Source organism: Pseudogymnoascus verrucosus, assembly GCF_001662655.1.
Source record: "Pseudogymnoascus verrucosus strain UAMH 10579 unplaced genomic scaffold scaffold_25, whole genome shotgun sequence".
NCBI classification, from domain to species: Eukaryota; Fungi; Ascomycota; class Leotiomycetes; order Thelebolales; family Thelebolaceae; genus Pseudogymnoascus; species Pseudogymnoascus verrucosus.
Genome location: NW_017263676.1, coordinates 179,134 through 201,663, shown reverse-complemented (window position 1 = coordinate 201,663; position 22,530 = coordinate 179,134). Strand labels below are relative to the sequence as shown.

At 54.7% G+C, this 22,530-nt stretch overlaps 8 protein-coding genes across 8 annotated transcripts; 3 read left to right on the top strand and 5 right to left on the bottom strand.

The window, feature by feature from the left end:
• Nucleotides 1-170: 170 nt before the first annotated feature.
• VE01_06880 (uncharacterized protein) lies at nucleotides 171-1,651 on the top strand (the record flags this gene model as incomplete). Its single annotated transcript, XM_018276319.2, has 3 exons — nucleotides 171-262; nucleotides 318-377; nucleotides 434-1,651. Exons 1-3 carry the CDS (start codon nucleotides 224-226, stop codon nucleotides 1,649-1,651), a joined length of 1,317 nt encoding a protein of 438 aa, XP_018129880.1. The 5' UTR covers nucleotides 171-223.
• Nucleotides 1,652-1,820: 169 nt separating this feature from the next.
• Nucleotides 1,821-3,862, bottom strand: MNN9 (Golgi mannosyltransferase complex subunit). Its single transcript, XM_018276318.2, has 3 exons — nucleotides 3,505-3,862; nucleotides 2,227-3,367; nucleotides 1,821-2,165 (listed from the first exon to the last, which is right to left on the bottom strand). Exons 2-3 carry the CDS (start codon nucleotides 3,322-3,324, stop codon nucleotides 2,145-2,147), a joined length of 1,119 nt encoding a protein of 372 aa, XP_018129833.1. The 5' UTR covers nucleotides 3,325-3,367; nucleotides 3,505-3,862; the 3' UTR covers nucleotides 1,821-2,144.
• Nucleotides 3,863-3,912: 50 nt separating this feature from the next.
• Nucleotides 3,913-5,932, top strand: VE01_06878 (uncharacterized protein). Its single transcript, XM_018276317.2, has one exon. It carries the CDS (start codon nucleotides 4,701-4,703, stop codon nucleotides 5,745-5,747), a length of 1,047 nt encoding a protein of 348 aa, XP_018129832.1. The 5' UTR covers nucleotides 3,913-4,700; the 3' UTR covers nucleotides 5,748-5,932.
• Nucleotides 5,933-6,349: 417 nt separating this feature from the next.
• VE01_06877 (uncharacterized protein) lies at nucleotides 6,350-6,724 on the top strand (the record flags this gene model as incomplete). Its single annotated transcript, XM_018276316.1, has 2 exons — nucleotides 6,350-6,374; nucleotides 6,423-6,724. 2 exons carry the CDS (start codon nucleotides 6,350-6,352, stop codon nucleotides 6,722-6,724), a joined length of 327 nt encoding a protein of 108 aa, XP_018129835.1.
• Nucleotides 6,725-7,437: 713 nt separating this feature from the next.
• On the bottom strand, nucleotides 7,438-10,009 carry VE01_06876 (uncharacterized protein). Its single transcript, XM_018276315.2, has 2 exons — nucleotides 9,630-10,009; nucleotides 7,438-9,558 (listed from the first exon to the last, which is right to left on the bottom strand). The coding sequence occupies exons 1-2, from the start codon at nucleotides 9,814-9,816 to the stop codon at nucleotides 8,078-8,080; spliced, it is 1,668 nt and encodes a 555-aa protein (XP_018129834.1). The 5' UTR covers nucleotides 9,817-10,009; the 3' UTR covers nucleotides 7,438-8,077.
• Nucleotides 10,010-12,474: 2,465 nt separating this feature from the next.
• On the bottom strand, nucleotides 12,475-14,318 carry CCP1 (heme peroxidase). The gene is made up of 2 exons (XM_018276314.2): nucleotides 13,525-14,318; nucleotides 12,475-13,390 (listed from the first exon to the last, which is right to left on the bottom strand). Exons 1-2 carry the CDS (start codon nucleotides 14,030-14,032, stop codon nucleotides 12,804-12,806), a joined length of 1,095 nt encoding a protein of 364 aa, XP_018129837.1. The 5' UTR covers nucleotides 14,033-14,318; the 3' UTR covers nucleotides 12,475-12,803.
• A 1,142-nt stretch (nucleotides 14,319-15,460) lies between these two features.
• Nucleotides 15,461-18,163, bottom strand: VE01_06874 (uncharacterized protein). The gene has a single exon (XM_018276313.2). The coding sequence runs from the start codon at nucleotides 18,042-18,044 to the stop codon at nucleotides 15,720-15,722; it is 2,325 nt and encodes a 774-aa protein (XP_018129836.1). The 5' UTR covers nucleotides 18,045-18,163; the 3' UTR covers nucleotides 15,461-15,719.
• Nucleotides 18,164-18,210: 47 nt separating this feature from the next.
• Nucleotides 18,211-21,514, bottom strand: VE01_06873 (uncharacterized protein). Its single transcript, XM_018276312.2, has 3 exons — nucleotides 20,993-21,514; nucleotides 20,354-20,921; nucleotides 18,211-20,268 (listed from the first exon to the last, which is right to left on the bottom strand). The coding sequence occupies exons 2-3, from the start codon at nucleotides 20,907-20,909 to the stop codon at nucleotides 19,043-19,045; spliced, it is 1,782 nt and encodes a 593-aa protein (XP_018129839.1). The 5' UTR covers nucleotides 20,910-20,921; nucleotides 20,993-21,514; the 3' UTR covers nucleotides 18,211-19,042.
• Nucleotides 21,515-22,530: the final 1,016 nt, after the last annotated feature.

The window sequence follows — 22,530 nt, the reverse complement described above, 5'->3', positions numbered from 1 at the left end:
GATCCATATAGTCAAAGTGGAATATTACATTAAGACCTGTATATTTATGTTGGTTTTGATCTTATTAGCTGCCATATTACCCAGAACACGCCAGTCCCTGTAGTCCAGGGGTACCCGCATAAACGCGGTTGTCGCTAAACCCACGCGGCTCCCCAACCCCAAACCCCAAGCTCCTTCAAAGACCTCAGCCCTCCAAGCTCTTCCAAACCAAACCAAGCACACCATGAATCTCAACAGGAAATATGCCGCTCTGCCCGACCTGGTAACTACCTCTCCCACCCTTTCCATTGACCCAACCCCTCTAACAAACCACGCAGGACTCCGCGCCAGACATCTACGAAACCCCCTCCCTAACAGACGACAACTCCACCGCCCCCGTACGCCCCCCCTCCCCCTTCCACCCCCCTAACCCCCAGCTAACCACCCCTCCCAGGACGGCACCGCACGCTCCGGCTCCGCCTCCTCCCACTACACTGACTTCGACTCCCCCCCCGGCACGCCCTCGCACTCCCCCCAAATCTCGCGCGCCAGGCTACACCCCGACACCGCGCGCTCGCGCTTCGAGCCCTCCCTCATCGACGCCAAAGATGTCGATTTCAGCGACCGCATCAGCGGGAAGAAGAAGAGTTACCGGGCGAGCAGCCGGCGGGTGCGGGTTCTTGCCGATGGGACGAGGGAGATGGGGGATCTGAGTGATGAGGAGGATGGGGAGGGGTTGGAGAGGAAGATGGCGAGGTTGAGGAGGGAGGTGGAGGAGGTGAGGGTGGAGGCTGAGCAGAGGAGGAGGGGGAGGGAGGGGAAGGATGACGATGAGGGGGGGGAGGTGGAGGATGAGGCGGTGGGGTTGAGTCGGTTGTTGGAGGAGTTGGCGAGGCCGGTGGTGGGGGGTGAGGGGAAGGCGTCGAGACTTTCGAAAGCGCTTAGCAAGCCTTTACCCCCAGCTGAGGCGGCGGCTTCGACATCAGAACCGGCGAGCAAGCAGCCTACCGATGGTGCTGGGCCGGCGACATACACAGTGACCTACGCGCCGTCCTACGACCCCACACATACCCTCGCACGCATCACAACCTTCGATACCCGTCTCGCATCTCTCGAATCCGCATTGGGTCTCCCCCCCGCAGGTTCAAACGCCATCCACCCCATCCTCCCTGCCCTAACAACCCTCTCCCAAAAGCTCTCTGTGATCGGCTCCGCCACCCCCTCGAGCATCGATGCTCTCTCGCGCCGCGTGCGCGCACTCACCGCCGAGACCGAGAAAATGACTGCTGTGAAAGAGGCTGCTCGTGCGGCTACACCCGGTGGTGGTGGGGACGAGGAGAAAGACGAGGATGACGAGCAAGCGGCGAAGATAAACGCGTTGTTCGGGACGTTGGCGACGATCGAGGGGCTAGCGCCGTTGTTGCCGGGGGTGTTGGAGAGGATGAGGAGTTTGAGGAAGGTGCATGCTGATGCTGCCGGGGCGCAGGGGGAGATGGAGGAGGCGCTTAGGAGGCAGCAGGAGATGGGGGCGGAGATTGAGAAGTGGAGGGTTGGGTTGGAGAGGGTGGAGGAGGCGGTGAGGGAGGGGGAGAGGGTGGGGGGGGAGAATGTGAAGACGGTGGAGGGGTGGGTGAGGGAGTTGGAGGAGAGGGTTAAGGAGTTGGATGGTTGAAGTGGGGTGATTGGGGGTGATGGCTTGCTTGCTTGCTGGGGGGAGTGTAGGGTACAATGGAAAGAGCTAGATACCCATTTGCAGCTTCTTTCAAAAATAGGGAATCGAAAACACTGATGTTGCTGATATACACACGTAATAAGACGTGAAGTTGCGCCATAATGCATGTGTGAAATAGGAATAGAAGATCCCGGCATGTGTAAATTCTAAACAGTAAATTCAATTCATTTTTTGTACATGTAGAGCGTGCCATCCCCCACATGCAGCCCCTGAGATCCAATCCCAGTCTATGATGTACAATACAAATGCAAGCTCCGTCATCGTTGGCTGCCTCGGTAAGCCATATATGTATGCCTCCCATAGGATGCCATGTCATGCACACAGAAACGCCAGGAGCAGATCCAACGCAATTACCCCGTGACTTCAGCGCCTTCTTCTCTTTTCTCTATCAATAGTGTCGTCGGACGTTATTAAGAAGGCGTCACCGACTGCCTTACTCGTTGTAGTGATAAATCTAGGGGTCTCTGTTAGATACAAATCGGAAGAATGGGGGGGAATGGTATGGGGGAACGAACCTTATAATTTGGCAATCCATAAGAAAACCAGCCCAATCGCCTGGCCATCTTCGCAAACCCCTCCGTCTCAATCAAGTGGTAAAATGCGAATGGCGGGAACATAGCACCATCTCTGTGCACGTCCGCCTTCACTAGCAACGCCGTGCCTCCTACTCCGTCAAGTGGCATTTCCGTCTTAATATCCCCCCCTTTTTCGTATAGACGGGCCATCAACGTTCTGTATGTTGGCATCTCTGAGTACCCCTCAAGTAGAATATCGTCTGGGCCCATTTGTGCGGCAAGCTTCTGCGCAGTTTCGCTGTCTTGCCAGGAGTTGTAGTCGTATGGGCGCTCATCGAGCTTCTTGGTATCGGGGTTGATGAAGCGCTGGAAGCAGTTGGGTACGATGATCGGCTTGTCGTGTAGCGCAAGGTCTTGGATCAGAGACGGTGGTGTCTCAATGATATCTGCATCCAGCCAGAGGACCCATGAGGTAGACGGGCCGAGGGTAGTGAAGAGGAGAGAGTTTCTCGCCCTGCTCATAGCTGCCCGGCGGACCTTCTGATTCTCCATCTTGTGGCGCTCAGCTTCATCTTGTGATGCCAATGGTGGTGGGAAGTCTTGGCGCTCAATGATGATTGATGCGAAGCGCTTCGATTCTGGCCCAGCGGTCTGCGTCTTCGTGATCTGTTCTTGTAACGCAGCCGTGGCAGCGTTGCCCTCACGGTTCTTTGGGATGATGAATCCGAGGGTGATGAGTTCGTGTGGGTAGCTCAGCTTGAGCAGATTGTCCCAGTAGCCCTGGTAGAAGCGGGCCAGCGGGGTGAGGATGAGGATAGTCTCGCGGTTCTCTATCGGGGTGCTCGTCGTCGTGACATTGTTGAGCTGGTAGCGAATGACGGGCGGAGGGATACGTTTTCCATTCTTGCTGCCGGCCGACTTGCGGAAGGGCGAGGTGGGCGGTGAGAGGGGGTTCGACGCAGCGCTTGCTTTTCGGAAGTTATAGGATGCGGAATCGTTAGAGGAGGGAGAGAGGAGGAAAACGATGATGGCTATTAAAAAAACGGCCCCTAACAGAGTCGGCAGCGGACTGAAGCGTCGAAAACGAAGAGAGCGCATGGCGTCGTGAACGTGGTGTGTCCTACGTCTGCCGTCTTGTCATCTGCAATTCATTGAACATGTGTCAGCCCGAGAGTACTGAGTGATGGTGGATTGAGCTGAGCGCAAAATGGCCTTTTGGGGGATTCGAGGGGGAAGATTGAAGCCAGACGCGAGCGGACGAGTACGAGTAGTACATACCAGACGTCCCCAGCCAGGGGGATTGTCACCACCACAAGCACAGCCAAGACAAGGGCTTTGAGTTTTACGAGCGCTTTAAAAAGAAGGAACGAAGGAGGTACACTCTCATATGATTGTTTAAGAGAGATGCAGGATAAAATATATCAGATATAAGAATCTGTATAACAGGGGGGGAAGAATAAGAGAGCGGGATATAGATTGCACAAAGTATTGAATCGACGTTCGTTCATCGTTCATTAAGTGTCTCTGTCCTGTCCTGAGATTTGTACGGGTAGCGATAAAGACCTAGTAGGGAGGGACACCTTTAGAAATGGCACGTGATATGATTAGACATTTAATACGGTATACGGGAAAGGGGATATTGCACTCGTTGGTGCAGAACAAACGTAGAAAAAGTAGCGCAAGGCACACCACACTCACTCCCCCCCAAGCTAAGATTCTGGAGTACCTTCGTACCTACATATAAGACATGTATATACGCACTCTCATTGGCTGAGGCGGTACTTCAGCTGCCAGTACCTCCTGATCACAATCGACCACGGTAACTCTCACTTCCACCAACTGGCTTGTGGTCACTGGCGATGCTCACTGGCTATGCTTCCTCCTCCCACTACCAACCAGCGAGTCAGATCGATCGTCTTACTATAAACTCTTCCTTCTTCCTCCGATGCGACAAAAACTACTTCATTTCTTCCTCGGATGAACATAACTACTATGCTGTAGAAACAGCAAGACGGCGTGTCTATAACTCCCCCCTCATCGTGGCATCTGTTCACTCAGCCATGCATTCAATAGGCCTAGGGTCCTATTGTACTATCCCCGAAACCCTTCCTTAGCCCGGCGGCTACAGACAAACAAAGAGAGAGTATATCAACAGAGATCGAAGAACCGCGGCCAAGGACACTCCTGCACCGCGAGGCGCTAATAATCCGCCATAACAACTGGGAAGTTGCGACCGACGTTGCGACCGAAGTTCAGCCTCAGCCTCTCCTACCCCGAGCGAGCTGTTGTAACCCTCGTGGCTACTCAACACAACTCCTCCCACTTCACTTCGAATCATCCCCATCGATCAAACCCCACCAAACCTCTCACAGAGACCTCACTGGCTGAGACATAAACACTCTGATGCTTCCACCAGCTCTCTCGGGACAACACCCCATCCCCAGCTAGCTAGCAACCCCACAAACGACATCGCCATGGAGCCTGTCCCGGAGACAGAACGCATGTCTGAATTCCGCTCCTCCCCCGTCCCAACCCTCCGCATCCACGAAGCCCCGTCCTTCCAACCCTACATCCCCCCCTCCAACAACCCATCATGGAGCACAAAACCCCCCAGCACCCGCCGTGCCACCGACCCCACGCCCTCCTCCCCCCTCGGCTGGGGCCCAACAACCGTCGCCTACCGCCCCCGCAACGTCTCGCCCTACAACCGCGGCCATGTACGCTCGCACTCTGCGGCTAGCACACCGACGCCGCCTATGTCGCGGGCGAAGTCCATGCCGGGGGTCAGCAGAGTTGGGTTCTTCAATATCGGGTCACCTGCGCGGCCGTCTAGTCCAGCGGGGTCGCCGAATAGGAATCGAGCGTTGAGAAAGCCGGTCGATGAGGCATTTCCCGTGGCGCCGCCGCTGCCGAATCGCGGGCTCAAGATCGATACTAGTGACCATGTTGCTATTCCAGAAGAAGTAGAGGAGGAAGAGGAGGAAGAGACGCCGAGGGGATACGATAGGAGTGCCTCCCCTAACCTACTACCTTCGATGTCGAACCCACACCTCAGACGCTCGTCATCACCCTCTCGGAACTTATCAATACACTACCCCACCAGCGGCGCCACAACCCCAACCTCACCATCCTCGATAACCTCCTCACCATTATACCCAACGAGCCGATACGACGGACGCTACGACTCCTTCAACAGCTACCCCTACGCCACCTCCACCTCCTCGGTCCCCACAACCCCCTCCTCCCTCCGCTCCCGCAGCCCCAGCATCTCGAGTCTGGAAACCATCCCCGACACCCCCGACGCGGAGGAGGCAGCGCTGGAGGCGGAGCGGATCGCGCAGCTCAAGGCGGCGGCGGATGCGGTGGAGGGGGAGGAGGGGGGAGGGGGGGGATCGGATGCCGTGGTGGGGAGGGGGAGGAAGCTGAGTCCGGGGTTTGGGAGGGATAAGAGTAAACGATGGAGTGTGTGTGGGGCGGAGAGGAGGGGGGATATTGATTTGGAGACGATTTGGGAGGATTGATGGAGGGATGGAGGCGTTAAGGGGGGTTGGCTCGGACATATTGGGTCTTAGGGCCAGGAGCCGATTTTAATGGACTTGATGTCTTTTACTATGCTATGCTGTGACTGTTATGTTCTTGTGAGGTAACTGTACTATTTGGGGGGTGGGCTGGTTGAAGAACTCTGGGTTCGCCGATTAACTTCTTTCCATCATTGCATATGGCTCGCCCCTTTTCAGTACATAAACTACTATATTTACAACTCTCTCTTTCATCTACCCACCAATACTCACGGAAATCCGGTCTCTTCATACCCACGCCTCCTCGCATATACTATTATACCCCACCCCCGCAAACACCCCTGCTCCCAGCGTTGCATTTATGGGAGCGAGCACTTGCTTCTGCAATCTCATCCATCCCACCATATCTATAAAAGATAGAGCTACAGCCTCGTCCAAGATGACAATAACGACTACTACATACTTCTATACTTCATACTTGAAACTTCTACATTCCCACCCTAGTTTTATCCCTATCGTTGGGGTTTGGCTCCTCTTCCCACGCCTGTTATGCGGCATGTATATTTCTCCCGGTAACGTTCTTGTTGCGGCAGCTTCTTGCTGTCATGCAGCTGTTCTTGTTACGGAGAGGTTCTCACTACCACTCCTGTTACCGCCGGTGTTGTTTCTCACTTCCAGCCCCCTCCCTTGACCCCTCCTTATCCACACTCACAGCTGACCACCATTCCCCTCACACCGGTGACCTTGCTCATAATATCTCGCAATACCGCAGTGGCCTCCTAAGCTTTGCGGCGGTTGCAAGTCCTCCGCGCCTCGAGCGCCGTAAATTCCTCAAGCGGGATCTGCGAAACGGCAATGTCATCCAGGCTTCCACGCTTCAGCTGCAGGAGATTGACAACCACTCAAAGCTGCTTCTTGGTATTCGCCCACATCGGGATTTCCAATCCACGCCAGCACTGCCCAAGAGCTCGGCGGCGTAGGTCGAGAAATCTCAGGGGGGGTCCAGGAGGTAGCGGAGGTAGGGAGAGAGATCGCCACCGCCGCCCTCGCGACGCTCCAGGCTCAGAGTACGGGGTTATGCGTTTTCTTGAGGTGGTGCTCTTGTTGTGGTAGTTTTCTTGCTGTTGTGCAGCTCTTCTTGTCGCGGAGGGGTGTTTTCTCACTACCACATGCTTATTCCCGTCATTGCGGTTTCTCACTGCTACATGCTAACCCCCCTACTCCATCCCGGGCGGCTACGACCCCTTGAGCTCATACGAGTCGTCATTTCAGTATATAACACCGAGTGCAGCAACGTTACCAGCAAACTCTGCTTAGTTTTGCCAAAACCAACCTCGTCTGAGAGGATGGCGCCATGAAGCTTAAGGTCGTTGAGCAAAGTTGCAACGTGGCGGATATCAGTAGCGGATGGGCCTGTCTCCTTGCCCATTGCCTTTAGGAGCTTTTCTGCATCGACTTGTCCATACAGCTTTAGGACGCATTCTATGACACCCGATACTTGATACTTGTAAAACTCGGAGGATGTACCCTTATTCCTTGATGTACAGTACAGTAGTAAAGAGTGTCATGAGAATGCCGTCATGAAAGTGCTGGCCGCCTAAAGGAGGGGGGAATTATATCTGCCTTGCTGGGCTGAGAGGCTGACATGTTTGCTTCAGTTGTGGGATAAACGCTACGTACATGATCGAAGGGAAAGAGCAGAGGAGGAAAGAGCAGAGGAGGAAAGAGCAGAGGAGGAAAGAGCAGAGGAGGAAAGAGCAGAGGAGGAAAGAGCAGAGGAGGAAAGAGCAGAGGAGGAAAGAGCAGCGGAGGAAAGACCGCAGAGGGAGAAGGTGCGGACTGGAAAGGCGGAAGGAACAGAGGAGGCGTAGAGGAGGTAATAGAGGGTGAATATGAGTCGTTCTTTCCCCATTTGTTGAAGGGAGAGTAACACCGCATATAAGACATAGACCGAGGACGACATGGCACATCTCAACATCACTCCTCTCTTTATGACGGAACTACACCACTCACATTCACAATCACACTCACAAGACAGCACAAGGTTTTTTGAAGCGTAATAAAATATCCAACAAACCCCCAGAATTACGACGAAGAAATACAATACAATATAGAGCCCTCTCTCGAAGAATTAATTAAAGGCCCAAGGATTATCTTCCATGCCATGCCGAACGTTAGCCACGCATGTTTCTCATCATATGTACTCTCCCGCTGATCCTCCCTTATTCCAATATCATCTATACAAAACCCTCCCCACAAGCCATAATCTCAACGATACTTATACTTACCCCCATCCACTGAAAAAGACACAACTTAAATCACTTAAGCGCGCTTTAAATGGAGTCAACGACATCGACAACACCATCGACGACAGCGCCGACGACGTCGAAGAGGGAGGAGATGCCCCAGCTGCGCTCGCAGTCGAACTGGCCAAGGTTCTTCCAGTCATCGTTGTGGTAAGAGAAGACGACGGACTTTCCACCAACAGCCTTGCGGATGGACTTGATAGCAGCGGCCTGCTTGAATGGGCCGGGGCAGGCCTCACCGTTGCAGTTACCGGCGGAAGGCCATCCGGTCTCGAGGTTGATACCGGTCTTGCCTGGGCAGAGCTGGTCAACGATGTCGAGCTGGCCCTTGACGAAGGTACCGGCATCCTCAGCCTTGGTGGCGGAGTTGAAGAAGGGGTGGATGTTGGCACCGACAACGTCAATGGCCTGGCAGAGAGCACCCTTGTGCTGCTGGAGCACGTTCAGGGTCTCGGTAGTGGTGACTGGGCCAGTGTATCCGGCGCCCTGGAAGACCTGCTTGGAGGAGGTGATGAAGGCAGCGAGCTCCTCGGCGGAGCAGACACCGTTGAAGATGGACTCGTTACCGATGACAACGAGGATGACAAGGTGCCAGCGGCTGAAGGTGGAGAGGGAGGTGATTTGCGGCTTGGCGCCCTCAATTCCGGTCTCCTTGATGTAGACACCGACGATCAGCTGGAGGCCGTGGGCCTCGCATCCGGCAGAGACGTTCTCGAGGCCGTTGCAGTCAGTCTCATCGGCGGAGTAGAGGCGGACAGCGGTGAAACCCTTGGATGCGATATCCTTGAGATCGGTGAGGACAGCGGAGGCGTCCTTGCAAGCACCGGCCTGGTCGTAAGGAGTGTAGGTGATGGCCCACTGGTCACCGTTGGTTCCGAGACCGCCCTTGTTAACGACAGGCTTGATTGGCTGGGCGGCCGCGGTGGTCTCAACTGGGGCGGGCGAGGTGGAGGTTGGCACTGGGAGCTCGGCAACCGACGAGGTGTATGGGCAGTAGACGACGTAGTCGGTCTCGGTGATGGTGGTGGTGATGGCTGGCTGGGTGTAGGTACCTGGGACCACGGTGGTGGGGGTTGGGTAGACGAAGACGGTGGACTCGGTCACGGTGGTGGTCGACGGGGCGATCGTGTACGTGCCGGCGGATGGGCAGACGTAGGTGGTCTCGACGATGATCGAGGTGGTGACGCCGTTGGAGGTGCTGACGGTGGCGACCGGGCAGGTGACGGTGGTCTCGGTCACAACAACGGTGGTAACACCTCCGTAGGTGTGGGTGCCGGCTGGAACCTCGGTGGAGGTGGCAGCGCAGACGGTGGTCTCCTCAGTCACGGTGATGGTCGTGGCGGGGATGGTGTGGGTTCCTGGCTGGAGGGTGGTGGGGGATGGGGTTGGGAGCGGGATAACTGGGACGGTCACAACGGGGACGATGGGCTCCTCGGAGGTGGTTGGGACTGGGACCGGGGCGACGCTGCTGCTGGTCTCCTTGGTGGAGGTTGGCGGCGGGTTGTGGACTAGGTAGGAAGGAAGAGTTAGGATGGATCGATCTAGAAGCAGATCAGGACGAGGTGAGGTGTTGACATACGAGTTGGCTCGCCGGTGACGGTCTCCCAGCGGGTGGTGCAGCCGCACGACTCAACAGCACCTGCGGTGCCGACGGCAACGCCGGATGGGGCCATTCCTCTCTTGTGGAAGGCATCGTGGGCGTGGTGGTTGGCCGCGCTGGCGCCGACAGCGAAAGCTGCGGCAACAGCGAAGAAGCTTCCCTTCATGTTGAAGAGGATTCGTAATACGAGTGATTGAAGGTAATATTCGTAGGGGATATTGTCGTTACACTGTACGCCGAAAGAAACGAATGCCCGCTGAAAGAGTGAAGCGGTGGTTATTTGAAGGTTGAGGATGGAGAGAGAGAGAAGAGGAAGAGGAAGGATGTGTGTGTGGTGGTGGGAAGGAAAGGATTTTGATTGAAATGGCTCGCCAAGAATGGGAGTGAACGGGGGGTGTGGACAGGGGGGTGGGGTGTGGCCAGTCCCCTTTTTACTTTGGAGTTAGGTGGGATCGGGGTGAGATACCTGGGATACATGAGAGACATGGGAGACATGGAGGGGGCAACTCTTGGGCAAAGTATCTGTGCTTATATTACAGTAGTGGGTGTGACATTGACGATCGTTTGGGAGGTATAATTAGGTTGTAGTGTGGTGGGAGTGGGTGGGAGTAGAGTAAAAGATCAGGTGTGTGTGTTGGTGTGTGTTGTGGGTGTTCAGTTGTATAATTAGGCGTCTAGTTAGCCCAGTTAGCATCACTTTCTACCCTTTCCATCCTTTTTAGCAGGGACGACAGCTAATTAACAGCCAGTCAAGGAGCCAGTTAGCATCCAGTCAGCTACAACGGTGAAAGTAGTGGACCTCCCTTCCCATCTCCCATTTCGGCCTCTCCCTCTCTCTCTCCACCATCCATCCACCATCAGCCCAGATCTAGCGACCGCTCAAGCCGGCCCCATCCCTGCCCCCTAATCTCCCGGGTGTTGGCGTGCAATCCAAGTGAACTGTGATCCATCAGAACAGTACGTTACGGTACTTGCTTCTACTATTAGCACGCCCAAGTACGTCCAAGTCACACTTCCCACTAAACAACAACCCCATCAACCTTGCTGGGTGCGTCCAGTTAGTCCAGCCACCACCCTCCCCTTCCTGGCCGTTTCCCCGTTCTCCATCCCTCCATCCCCATCACTAACCCCATTTCCCTGTTGTTCCCTCTCTTGTCCCTCTGTTTGTCTCTCCTCAGGACCCTGCTAATCCCTGTCGTTGTTCCTGACTAGCCGCCCTAGCGCCACGGGCCATGCCAGGGGTGACAGCGCGCGCTATACTGCTTTGGGGTTATGGGAGATTAGATGATCACGGCGCGAGGCGAGGGGGACCAATGGGGAGCTGGAACGGGAGGGTGGGTGGGGAGGCGGACACGAGGGGGGATTAGGTGGTTTGTATGTGTGTGTGTTGTTTGTAGGTGGGAGTTTGTGTGGTGGTCGTCGTCGTCGTCGCGCGCGTGCGTATGGGCTTCGGTCGTACGGTTGTCGTGGGATTTGGAAGATGGGACGGGGGAGGGGGGGGGTTTACACTCTCGCTTCCAGGGTGCAGTGCGATATTCTGGGTGTGTCTCTGTGTATCCTCGTGTCTCTCTGTCTCTCTGTGTGAGATGGAAGCTGTCCTGGACTGTCTTGTGCGTCTCTGTGTCTCTGTGTGCTGTATGCTGTGTGAGTTTGTCCATCCCGTTGGCATTGGCCCTGTCTCGCGATGGTGGAGAGAGAGAACAAGTCGTGGCGTGGCGTGGCGGTATGTTCGGTGCTTGAATGGTACATACATACATACATGTGCTGTACCTTGCAGGACCCGTATGTGTTCAAGTGGGTGGTGGTGGGTGGGTTGGTACGAGGGGCTACGGGGCGGATGTACTGTTTGTACTGTACTGTACGTGTACAGCAACACAGCGGCGGCGACAACAACAACACGGGCACGGATACAGACACAGGCTCAGAATAGACATGTGCCTTGCTTTGCCTTCCTTGCTTTACTTGGTCGCTTGTTTGCTTTACTCATCGCTTACCTCACTTGCCTCAAACTCGCCACTCTCTGACAGAGTCGACTTGGCTATGGCCTGACCCGGTTCATACTGTAACATAACATCTTCGGCATTGGAATCCATCATCATCAAACACCCTTTACTCCATCTCAACTCTTCACCGTCAACCCTCCCCATTCCCACGTATCCATCCCATCCCCAATCTCCCACCCCTCCCCATCCCATCTCCCACACCACCCACCAAGCCGGCAATACCAATCCTCCCCCGCAATCTCACCTTCCCACCCCCTCCCGAATCAGGTAATGATCACGTCGCACCTCATTTAAAGCATAGACAGGTGCGTTCGCGAGTGGTGTGGCGGACTCCATCCAGTCCAGTCCACAATCTGCTACCACCTACAGTACACGATGCGAACTAATCTAGAGGAAAAATACCCCTACTACCGCATCGAGTCCATCATCTCCCATCACTCTCCCCCCTCCGAAGCCAAGATGCGCCGCCGAGCCAAGATGGCCTGGCCACTGTCACATCGGTCGGTCGCGGCGGCGGTACAGGTCGGGACTAGCATTGGGGAACGGTACTGTACATCCGGGACGTGGATTACGGACTACAATAGTAGGGGATGTTGATCAAAAAGCCGGTGGTATTAAACTGCCACCGCCCAAAACAAAATCACCCTCTGCCGATCTTTCAATCGTCTCCTAATCCTACTGTCCCTATTGTCCTAATCTGGATGCCTTCCGGCATTTTATTTACTTGCAGCGGTAGCTCGGCGGTGTAGGCGTTGATAGCGCAGACCGTTAGTACGGAAGTAGACCCCTGATTAGCATGGAGAGTAAGACAGGCACTGATACGAGGCAAAGGCAAGCTCTGAGATAATCTTAAATAGTAGTAAGTAAAACAAACACAATCGATACAAAGTACAATCTATCAAGGCCGCGATTCCGCTTCGGTACGGCACTGGACTGTGGAGTGCAGTACTGTGCCGAAGTGGACGTCGCTGGCGGCGAGACGTTGGAAATGGGACATCTTTCTTCTTTGCCTGTCTCCTTTCCCGACGTGATCTCGACCGCAACACAACTGCCATTACAACACCCTCCCCAGCTCTACCCCTCTCCTTCCACCACTATCTCCTCACAACCCCCCCATCATCTACCCTCCCCAAACGCACAGAAGCAACCCTTAAGCGTTCGTAGGCTTGAACTCATACTTAGGCGTATCCTCCTTGAACGGCACGCCCAACTCAAACAACCTCGTCACAACGGCCGAGAAGTCCTTGAAGAACAAATCATTATCCTTAGCATACTTCTCCACCCACGGCCTGAATCCCTTATCCTTAATCAACACATAATCCGTCGGCAGCATCATCAGCGTCTTCGTCGCCTTATCCTCATACTGCGCTGGTCCCTTCCACTTCTTCCACTGCCACGTCTGCTCCAGGAGCAGCGTGTAGAAGTCGTTCGTCAGGACCGTCGGGCTGAAAGTCCAGGGTCCCGAGAAGCCGGAGCGGTCGGTGTGGCAGCGGCCCAGGGCGTGGGCGCCGGAGAGGGCGACGATTTCTTGGTCGTTGAAACCCATGCGGCCGAAGATGTCGCGCAGGTGCTTGTGGCCCTGGGTGGCGTCGGGGAGGCGGCCGTCGGGGGTGCAGGCGGCGACGTCTTTGTCGGTGCGGCCAGGGCGGTAGGGGATGGTGGGGCCTTGCATTTCTTGGATGGCGGTTACGCCGGCGAGGATCCAGAGGTCGGAGTAGGTGATCCAGGGGAACTTCTCTGTGGGGGGTGTTAGCTGTGTACGGAGGTTCGTTTGCAGATGTGGTATTCTGATCAAGGTATGTCCTCTTTCAACAGTAGGAATGCTGTTTTATAGAGGGAGGAAAAGGGGATTATAGGGGAACTGGACATACCCTTAACGGGCTCCAAGAAATCTCTCGCAGCCTTCAACCCCGCGTTCGCACCATGGTCTCCCTCAGGCTGGAATCTCATCGTAGCTCCATTGCTTCCTCCCGTCTTGGTCTCAACATCATAAGTTCCCGACGCATGCCACGCCAATCTCAGAAGGACTGGTCCGTACGACCCATCATCATAATCATCCTTCTCCTCCAACCTCTCGGCGATCTCATTGTAAACCTTCTGGTAATCCTCGAAGGTAGGCTGGAACGGTCCCTTAGCCGCGGCAGAGAAGCCGTTCTGCTGGCCGTAAACGTAGTACCCGGCGCCAGCGGCTCCGAGGAGACCACCGAGCCAGTAGAGCGCAGAGCCTCCGGAGGCCTTGGGCGCGGCGCTGCCCTCGGACGAGTAGCCGCGGCGGGATTGCTGGCGGAATGCCTGGCGGGGGAGGGCGTAGGCGGCGGTGCGAGCTGGGGTTGAGCGGAGGGCCGCGCGGGCGAAGGTGCGGGTGGTTGTTGAGGCCATTTTGGCGGTTAACTTTTTTCCCGGGTAGAGCTCAAAGAGAGTAGTAAGGTGAAGTAAATTAGAAGAAGAAGAAGAAGAGTATCAATCCCTTCAATCAACTATATCAAGAAAACACACAGAGATCACCAAAGTGAAAGGAAAGATTGTCACAGATGTACAAAAAGGTTGTAGATGAAGGTTTCAAAAAAGGCCAGGGAAACGGAAGTTCAGATGAGTCGTCACACCAACAGCAGCAGCGTCTCGGGCTACGCAGTCCGGCCCTCTCCGCGCCCGCCGAGACCCGCGCAACACCAGCTGGGAGTCACCCCCCAAAGCCGCCCAATTACGTGGCGCGCCTTACAAAGTGGTCCGCGATGGAACGCGAGCGAACGGCTTAGCTGGCTTGTGGTGAACCCACGCTTTTGCCCCTGGGACGAATCAGGAGCTTCGAAATTGCACAATCCGCGCCAAGGAGCTTTGGGACGTGGTTCTTGGGTGGTTTTTTCGCGTGAACCTCGGCATTTTCGCGTGGTCCTTCTTTACTTTCTACTGGGGCTTTTCTGTGGTGGTGAGTGGGTACGGTACTCTATCTCTATCAACTGCGTATTCGTATCTGGGTTAGTAAGCGGCAATGAGCACGTTGTTTATGGTGGCAAAGGGCTAGAATCATTACATTGTTAATCAATACCATCTGGCTATCTAATCACCAAAATCGCAAAGGAAATAACGTCATCTAAGCGGCTCAGTAAGCACGAATCCCGGCACGTCTAACCGGCTCATGCAGCCGCGGAGATATCCTGATACGAAACTTTATTTCGCTACTACCGTGCCTGGCGAGGCTGCGAGGCTGTGCGTTGTTTCTGGTGCTTCTGGAAGGGTGGGAGGGACGCTGTGGGCGCTGTGAATGGTGCACAGGTGCGGGGTTGGGCGGTTGTTTGGGACAGAGGTTTAGCCTTGGGGTGGTGATTGGCTGTGTGTTGGGGAGAGGGACGCGATGGGTGGGAGCCTTGTGGATGGGAAGAGGTTGGGAGGAGTGTACTTATATACAATGCTACAGCTTGGTATAGGAGAGGGGGGAATGGGTAGGAGTGCTGCGTCATGTGTGGTCGGATCTACGGGGCGTGGGGGGCGAGGAGAGGATGATGGTGACGGTGATGGTGATGGTGAGGTACCTACGACGAGATACTCCAGTGTGTGTAGACTTGTAGATTTGTAGACTTGCAGCGTGGGGTTCATCCAACTAACTGGGCAGGCACAACTTGGGGCAGGTACGGCCTGAGGAATATGGCAGGTACGGCTCGTAGCAGTTGCTCTAGGCAAGCACGACTTGAGGAGGCTGTTTATGCCAACTACGACTGAGGCAGCCGTTTATGGTAACCACGACTCAGGGAGCTTAGATTTGTAGTATATGACAAGCACGACTTGCAACATATGGAAAGAACGACTTGTGACACACGGCAGGAACGACTTATGGCTCCTGCCACTTTTGACATCTCTGCATTAAGGAAGCCGCGACCACGGCAGCTTACTACTCCTGTCATATGGCAGTTACGGCCTATGGCACCTGCCACTTATAATTTTTCCAGCTTATGGAAGCTGCGACCTAGGCATATGGCAGCCACGTCCCATGACACCCACCACTGATGAGATTTCCAACTTATAGAAGCTGGGACTCACATATGGCAGCCACGACCAATGCACCTTCCACTTATAACACCTCCGACTTAAACACCACCACCGCTCCTAACCTCGTGCCGTCCTTATCCCAAAGACTGCGGCACGGGACCACATTCCCCCCCACCTCCCCCCACAGTTCCTCAATCCCAGCATCAAAATACACCATCTCCGCACCCCCCAACTCCTCCTTCCCTGACACCCCTCCCAGTAATACTCTCACCAACCCCTTACCCCTAGCCTCCTCATACCCCACAAACATCGTCGTAATCACCACCTCACCCCCAACCACACACTCATGCACCCCACTCCCACCTCCCGAAGCCACTGACCTCACCTTCACGTTCTTCCCCACAATCCCAGCTCCAGAAAGCCACTCGACATCCACGCCCCTCGGCAACTCTTCCACCTCCGCAGCCCAGAATGGACTAACTCCCAACCCCGTCTCCTCCCCCTCTACGTTCTCCCACTCCGGCAGCGCCTTCTCCTGCCTCTCACTCCCCATCATCTCCTCCCCGCGTCTATTCGTCAGTTCCCACAAATCCACATCCTCTTCCTCCCCATCTTCCTCTCCTTCTACCACCCGCCTATGCCTCTGGTCCCAAGCCACACCCGCCAACCTCGCCCTCCTCCTCGCAACCTCTAGTCCACACCTCGCCATCACCGCCGTCCCGCTCGCAAAGAAACTAACATCCATCGCCAACCCCACCCTCCACAAATGCTGCAACGCCAACACAACCTGCAACCCCACCTCACCCCCCTCCTTCCCCTTCACAAGCTCATGATCCGCCGCATCAACAACCTCCATAGTCGCCGGCACAAGCGGAATCTGTCCCGCAATATACACGCCCTCCCCCCCCTTCCCCGGCAAAAGCGGTGCGCACTGCGCCTGCGAATACGGCCCAATATTCGCAGGCGCCCAGTACGACCTTGATTGAACGTGTAGAGCGCGCCGCGCGGGCGCGGAGGAGAGGGAGATGTGCATCACTACCGGTGCGGAGTCTGGGAGGAGGGAGCCGACGGAGACGCAGGCGCGGGAGGGGGGGTTGGGAGCGGAGAAGAGGGAGGCGTAGACGGTGTTTGTGGAGGCGAATGTGGACATTGAGGTTAGGAGGAGGGTGGTGGAGACGACGTCTTTGATGGTGAGGTTGTGGGTGCTGAGGAGGGCGGAGAGTTGGGTGCTGATTGAGGCCATGGCTTCTGCTGCTGTGGGCGGGGAGGATGTGCATGAGGGGACGATGGTCCAGGTGTTGCTGTTGGGGTGGGCTGTTGTTTTCCAGGTTGCGCTTGCTGAGAGGGCTGTGGTGGTTGTGTCGTCGATACCAACTCTTAGGTCTTTGGATGCTGCTGGCTCCATGGCAGCCAACACAGCTTTCAAAGTCTCCTCAAACGACTTCTCCAACAACGCCGGCTTCCTAACCTCCACCTTCCCCCCCTCCCCACCCCCGTCCCCCTCCTCAACCACAACCCCCCCCTTCTCAAACTCCACCCACGCCGTCCCCCCCTCCCCACTAACCACCCTCCTTTCTCCCTCCCCAACCCTCCCACTCCACCACTCCCTCCCCCCCTTAACAACAACAGTCTCATACTCCCCCCCCTCCCCAATCACCCCTCCCACGCCCCCAAACCTCCCCACCTTCCTCCCCACCCTCTCCCTCCCAGTCCGACTCACAACATCAACCCACAACTCCCCCTCCCCCAGCCCCCCACTCGCAACCTTCACAATCCGCGCTTCCATACCCACCTCCTCCATATGCGCCAACAACCCCGCCTCCCCATCCTCCTTAAATAAACACGGATACTGCCACAAAAACGCTAACGGCACCAACCCCATCCGCGCCGCCACACTCTCGATTCGCGTGCGCTGGTATGTACTCAATATCGCGCCAGCACTCACCGCATCAGCAGTAGGATGCGCCTTCTTAATCGCCCGCAGCAACGGGAGCAGACTCTCCGTCTCATCTCCTCCCCCTTCCCCCCCAGACAAAGGCGCGTACGTACTCCCCCCCACTACCGCACCTCCCACAATCGGAGCCCGGAAAAGGGGTAAGCCCAGCGCCCTTGCAATAGCAGGAATCAGCGCATGCCCGGCCGTCTGGTACATATGCGAATCTGGGTCTGGCGCATCATCATCGGCGGCGGCGGGGGCGCTATTGCTACCTGTGGTGGAGGAGGTGGTTGTACTGGTGCTGCTGGTGGTGGAGGGAGTTGACGTCACGTGCGGTGCGGCTTGGGGATACAAGTTCCCCAACGCCAAGACGCGGTGGCCGAGGGAGAGGACGTGGAGGAGGCTGTAGATGCTGTCTTTGCCGCCGGAGATGAGGGCTATGACATTTAGGGGTTTTGGTGGGGGTGCCATTGTGGCTGCGGGTGATGGTTTTTGTGTATGAGGGAGAGAGGGAGAGATTTTTGGAGGGGTTGTGGGCGATAAGCTGATGGGTGGTGCCGGAGCGGGCCGCGTCCATCATCAACAGCAAGTTGAGGGGACAAAATCGGGGTTCACTCAAGTATCAAGCCACATAGAAGGGTTTTAAATGTAAAATGTATACACATCGGTAATTAACTTAAGGCTATTTATCTAGTGACCAGCACATGACTCTTACTACAACCACCACCATAACCATCCCCATCCTCCTCGAAAAACGAATTCCGAAACTTGAAAAGCAATAACGATCAACGCACAAAGTGGGAAGAGGACGGGGCGTGTATGGAAAACAGGAACTAGTGTTCCCGTCCAGTCTTTCCCGCCCTCTTCCAGAGATTAAAACGACTGTAGGAAGTAATAAAAAGGAAAACTATAAAAAGCGAATGAAGGGATTGAAGAAGAAGTTTTCTCCCGAAAAACAAATTGTTCCGTGTCTGAGGGCCATATCCCTAGACCATTTACAATCCACCCGCCGCCGCCAGAACTACCAAAGCTAACTTTGTAGACAACTGGATTATTTTCTTTCTCTCCTCTTCTCGCGCCTTTTGAAAAAAATCAAATCCAAATCCCGTTAAAAACAACCATCATCACGCTAATCGTCAGAAAAGGTATCGGGAAAACAAAAAGGCAAAGAACAAACAAACAAAGATCGCGGCAGAGAACTAAAAAGGTGTGGAGCTAATAAGCCCAGATAATACAATGAAGAAGAAGAAAAATAGAAAAAGGTATAAACGACTTTTTGGTTCGGAACTGCGCACTGTTCACCTCCCACCACCTGCACCGTCGTAGTCCGGAGACTGGAAAAAGCCCTATCGATCGCACATTCCCAAAGATGGAAAAGACGACCCATTATGAAGAATCGATAGTAGTCATGATTCGTAGCTCGCGTTTGTAAATGCACACCCTGTCCCGCCGAAATTTTGAGTTTTTATTTACTCGGAGCGCTTCCTCTTCTTCCTCGACTGGCTGTCGGAATCCGAGCTGGAAGGCTCGCCGTCGCTGCCAGGAGCTGCGGCTGCGACCTGGTACAGGACCTTGCCGTAGTTGCGGATCTCTGGTTCGCTGTCTGACTCCCCGTACTTGTGATCACTTGGGAGTTCGCCATCCTCAAGGACGCCCATGAGAATGGCGCCGCTGCCGTGCGTGCGAGCGTGTTGAGAGAGGTTGTCGCTGCGGGAGAACTTCTTGCCGCACTCATGGCACTCGAATGGCTTGTCTTGTGTGTGCAGAGATCTGTAGTGACGCTTGAGGTGTTCTTGGCGGCGGAAACGGCGGTTGCAGAGCTCGCAGACGAAGGTCTTGGAAGGGTCTTCGGTCAGAGATTGCTTGCGGCCGCGTCTGTTGACGGGTGCCTGCTGGGTAGCTCCAGTGCCTGCATCAGAGCCTGGGCCAGTGGCGTTGTTGCCCGCATTCTCGGAACCACTCTGGCTTGCTGCGGTCGAGTTTTGCTGTTGACCCTCGCTGGCCTCTTGAGCTGGTGCTCCTTCGGCACCGTCCATTGGTACAGTGAACTTGCGGCTTCGGACCATAGCGTCAAACTCGGTGCTATCGTCGTCGGTGTCTTCTGCCTTGTTGTTGTGCTTCTCGGGAAGAGCGTCGCACTCCTCGCTGGCGGACGAGGGTGGGCTGGGCAGGCAGGCAACTGCAAATTGCTCAGACTCGTCGAAATCCTCAAAGTCGTTGTCGCATAAGAAGCTATCGTCTGCGGAGAGGGTAGATTCGGTGCGTTGTCTCTTGTTGCCAACGAAGTGAACGTTGTCGGTCGCAGGAAAGTTGACGAGACCGTTGACAAACTCGTCCTCAGAGTCAAGATCGGACAGCTCCTCAAAAATTGGCAGACCGTGGTGAGCGTGCGCTGTGTAATCGAAAAAGTTGTTCTCGGCAGCCTTGTGGGCGATTTCACCCCCTAGCATAAGCTTGTGCTCCTCCTCGTCACCAGTGCAGAGCGTTGGAAGAGTTGGGAAGGCAACGGAAAGAGTTGGGTTTGGTGAATCGTTGGCACCAACGGTGAGGTTTCGTGGGTCGCAGAAGTCGAAGTCTTGTTGTTCTGAAATTGCAGATCTTGGATAGGGGGAGGGAGAAGGTGAAAGCGAGGGGCAGGCTGTCGCAGAAAGGAGCTCGCTAGCGTTGGTCATAAGCGAAGGTGGGTGAATAAACACTGCGAGCCGAACTGTCAGTATCGCTACTCGGCACCACGCGAAATCGCATCTACAACTTCACACCAAAAATAAATAATTACGTACCTGGAGTCATTGGCGGTGATCCACAACGGGCCCAGTCGAGGCCAGCGAGGTTCTCGGATTGAACCTCACCTTGGCAACCCTCCTTCACACCCTCGAAATTCTCAATTCCGAAGAAGGAAGTGTGCTCCAACGGAGTTGGCAGGATGTCGTAGCTTGAAGGGCTATCGACGCTGCTTCCTGGCGATGAAAGAGGAGGGGTCGATGGGAAGTAGTAGGCATCGGCATCCACACTCTCAGAGTCATAGAGCCTCGAGTTGTGATCCTGGATCAAGATGGCGGGCTTCTGGTACATGGGCCTTGGGGAGGCCATTGGGGTCATTGAGGCTTGCATGGCCGCATTGAACACCTGCATGGGCATCGGCGGCTGTGAGCAGGAAGATGTCGGCCTCGAGTACGTCGGGGTCGAAGGCAGCACATGCTGGTAAGTCTGCACCTGGATGTTTGGGTGAGGCGAGAAGTGGCCGTGCTGTCTGTTATCTGGCTTTGGGTCCGGGTTGTAGTAGAAGAACGGTGATTGTCCCATCACTGGTGGGGGGTGAACATATGTGGAATCCATGGTGTTTTGTAGCTACGTGTTTGTCAGTCTCTTGAATTCATCATGGCGCCCGCATTCCAGCGAGCAGCGAGGAATCGACATACCGGAGAAGTTTGTTTTATTATCGTCAATGTTGTATTTTTTGTATGGTTGGTCGTTAGATTATATTAGGTCGAGAATAGTAAGTCTCGTAGATATCGTAGAGCGTGAGGCGGTTTCAAGGCACGGAAGGGCCGAGAGACTCTAATTGCAAACTGAACTGAACTGAAAGGGAGTGACTGGACAACAGCTTGCACGAGGCAGAGACTGTCTAATAGTAGTAGTGGTGAAGGGCGTGATTATACATGTACTTTGCAACACTCGAGGCCGACGATGATGCGCTCTCTCAGTCGATGAAAGAAAACAAGTCGTAGGTAAGATGAAAGTGTCGAAGTGGGTGAGTCGGGATGTATGAGAAGTTGTCGAGAGATAACGGAATGAGGGACCAAAAGAGGGTACAGGAAAGGGACCGAAAGGGCTATATAGGATAAGCACAATTCGAAAGAATTCCAAAAAAGAATTGATTTTACAAAAGAAGAACCAGTGTCTCGGTATAAGAAGGATAAGAACGAAGGGTGTTCGTGTGTTCAGAAAGATGTAGAGGGAGGAGGGACAGGATTGACTGGGGGGGGGGGAGGATGGATGATGGTAGGTGTGGGTGTGGGTGTGGGTGGATGTGGGTGGTGTGTGGGTGGGATGGATACAAGAGGGACCTGAGGGAATGCAGAAGAACTAAGACAAACGAACGTTAGGGCGGGTCAAGGAAGTGGTCAAGTTAGTGGATGTGATTGGGATTGGAGTTTTGGGACGACGGGGTGGGAGGATGAATAGAATGAGAACAGACAGTTTGTGCTGGGTATGTGGTGTGGCTTGAGACCGGGGGGTGTAGGATGTGCAGTTTGGTCTGTCGGTGGACAAGTGAACGGAGTGGACACGGTGATGGTGGGTGGGGAAAGTATGGGTGATGGAGTGGATATGGGTAGATGATGGCGGAAAGGGACTTTGGGGTTGAAGTTGATGGGGATAGACAAGGTGCATGATGCATGAGGATGAGTGGGTATTGTTGGTCCGTATGAATAGTGTATGGTGTATGGGATGGTGTATGGGATGGTGTATGGGATGGTGTATGGGTTGTTGTATGGGTTATGGCTGGGATGAATGTATGGGTAGGAATAGGTGTGTGTATGGGTATGTGTATGGGTATGTGTATGGGTAGGATGTGTATGGGATGATGGGTATGGGTTAATGGGGTTATGGGTTATGGGTTATGGGTATGGACGGTGATAGAGTGGATACGAGATGTAATGTGGGTAAGGGTGCAGGTACGGGTGTGTGTGGCGGTGGGAGGGAGTACAGAACAGACTACAGAACAGACTACAGCACAAGACTAGACTGGACTGTGCCTCTTCCTCCGTGCGTAGTATCTGGTACTAATCTAGTAGTTAGTAGTAGCAGTAGTAGTAGTATCCAGAAATCCAGATTGCATTTGTGCTTCCTGCACAAGACGAGTATTTTATCCTGTGCGTGGACAACTTGGACAAAAACTTGGACAAAATATGAGATGGTGGGTGACAAGGGAGAGGGTAGAAAAGAAAGTGCAGGA

What these genes read in the sequence shown, in the direction of transcription:
- MNN9 (XM_018276318.2), bottom strand. Translation starts at nt 3,324, where the DNA reads ATGCGCTCTCTTCGTTTTCGACGCTTCAGTCCGCTGCCGACTCTGTTA. An exon ending in ATGGATTGCCAAATTATAAG is followed by an intron (nt 2,166 to 2,226) that starts GTTCGTTCCCCC and finishes AGAGACCCCTAG; the next exon opens with ATTTATCACTACAACGAGTA.
- VE01_06878 (XM_018276317.2), top strand. Translation starts at nt 4,701, where the DNA reads ATGGAGCCTGTCCCGGAGACAGAACGCATGTCTGAATTCCGCTCCTCC.
- VE01_06876 (XM_018276315.2), bottom strand. Translation starts at nt 9,816, where the DNA reads ATGAAGGGAAGCTTCTTCGCTGTTGCCGCAGCTTTCGCTGTCGGCGCC. An exon ending in CGTCACCGGCGAGCCAACTC is followed by an intron (nt 9,559 to 9,629) that starts GTATGTCAACAC and finishes CTTCCTACCTAG; the next exon opens with TCCACAACCCGCCGCCAACC.
- CCP1 (XM_018276314.2), bottom strand. Translation starts at nt 14,032, where the DNA reads ATGGCCTCAACAACCACCCGCACCTTCGCCCGCGCGGCCCTCCGCTCA. An exon ending in TTTCTTGGAGCCCGTTAAGG is followed by an intron (nt 13,391 to 13,524) that starts GTATGTCCAGTT and finishes CACCCCCCACAG; the next exon opens with AGAAGTTCCCCTGGATCACC.
- VE01_06874 (XM_018276313.2), bottom strand. Translation starts at nt 18,044, where the DNA reads ATGGCACCCCCACCAAAACCCCTAAATGTCATAGCCCTCATCTCCGGC.
- VE01_06873 (XM_018276312.2), bottom strand. Translation starts at nt 20,909, where the DNA reads ATGGATTCCACATATGTTCACCCCCCACCAGTGATGGGACAATCACCG. An exon ending in ATCACCGCCAATGACTCCAG is followed by an intron (nt 20,269 to 20,353) that starts GTACGTAATTAT and finishes TTCGGCTCGCAG; the next exon opens with TGTTTATTCACCCACCTTCG.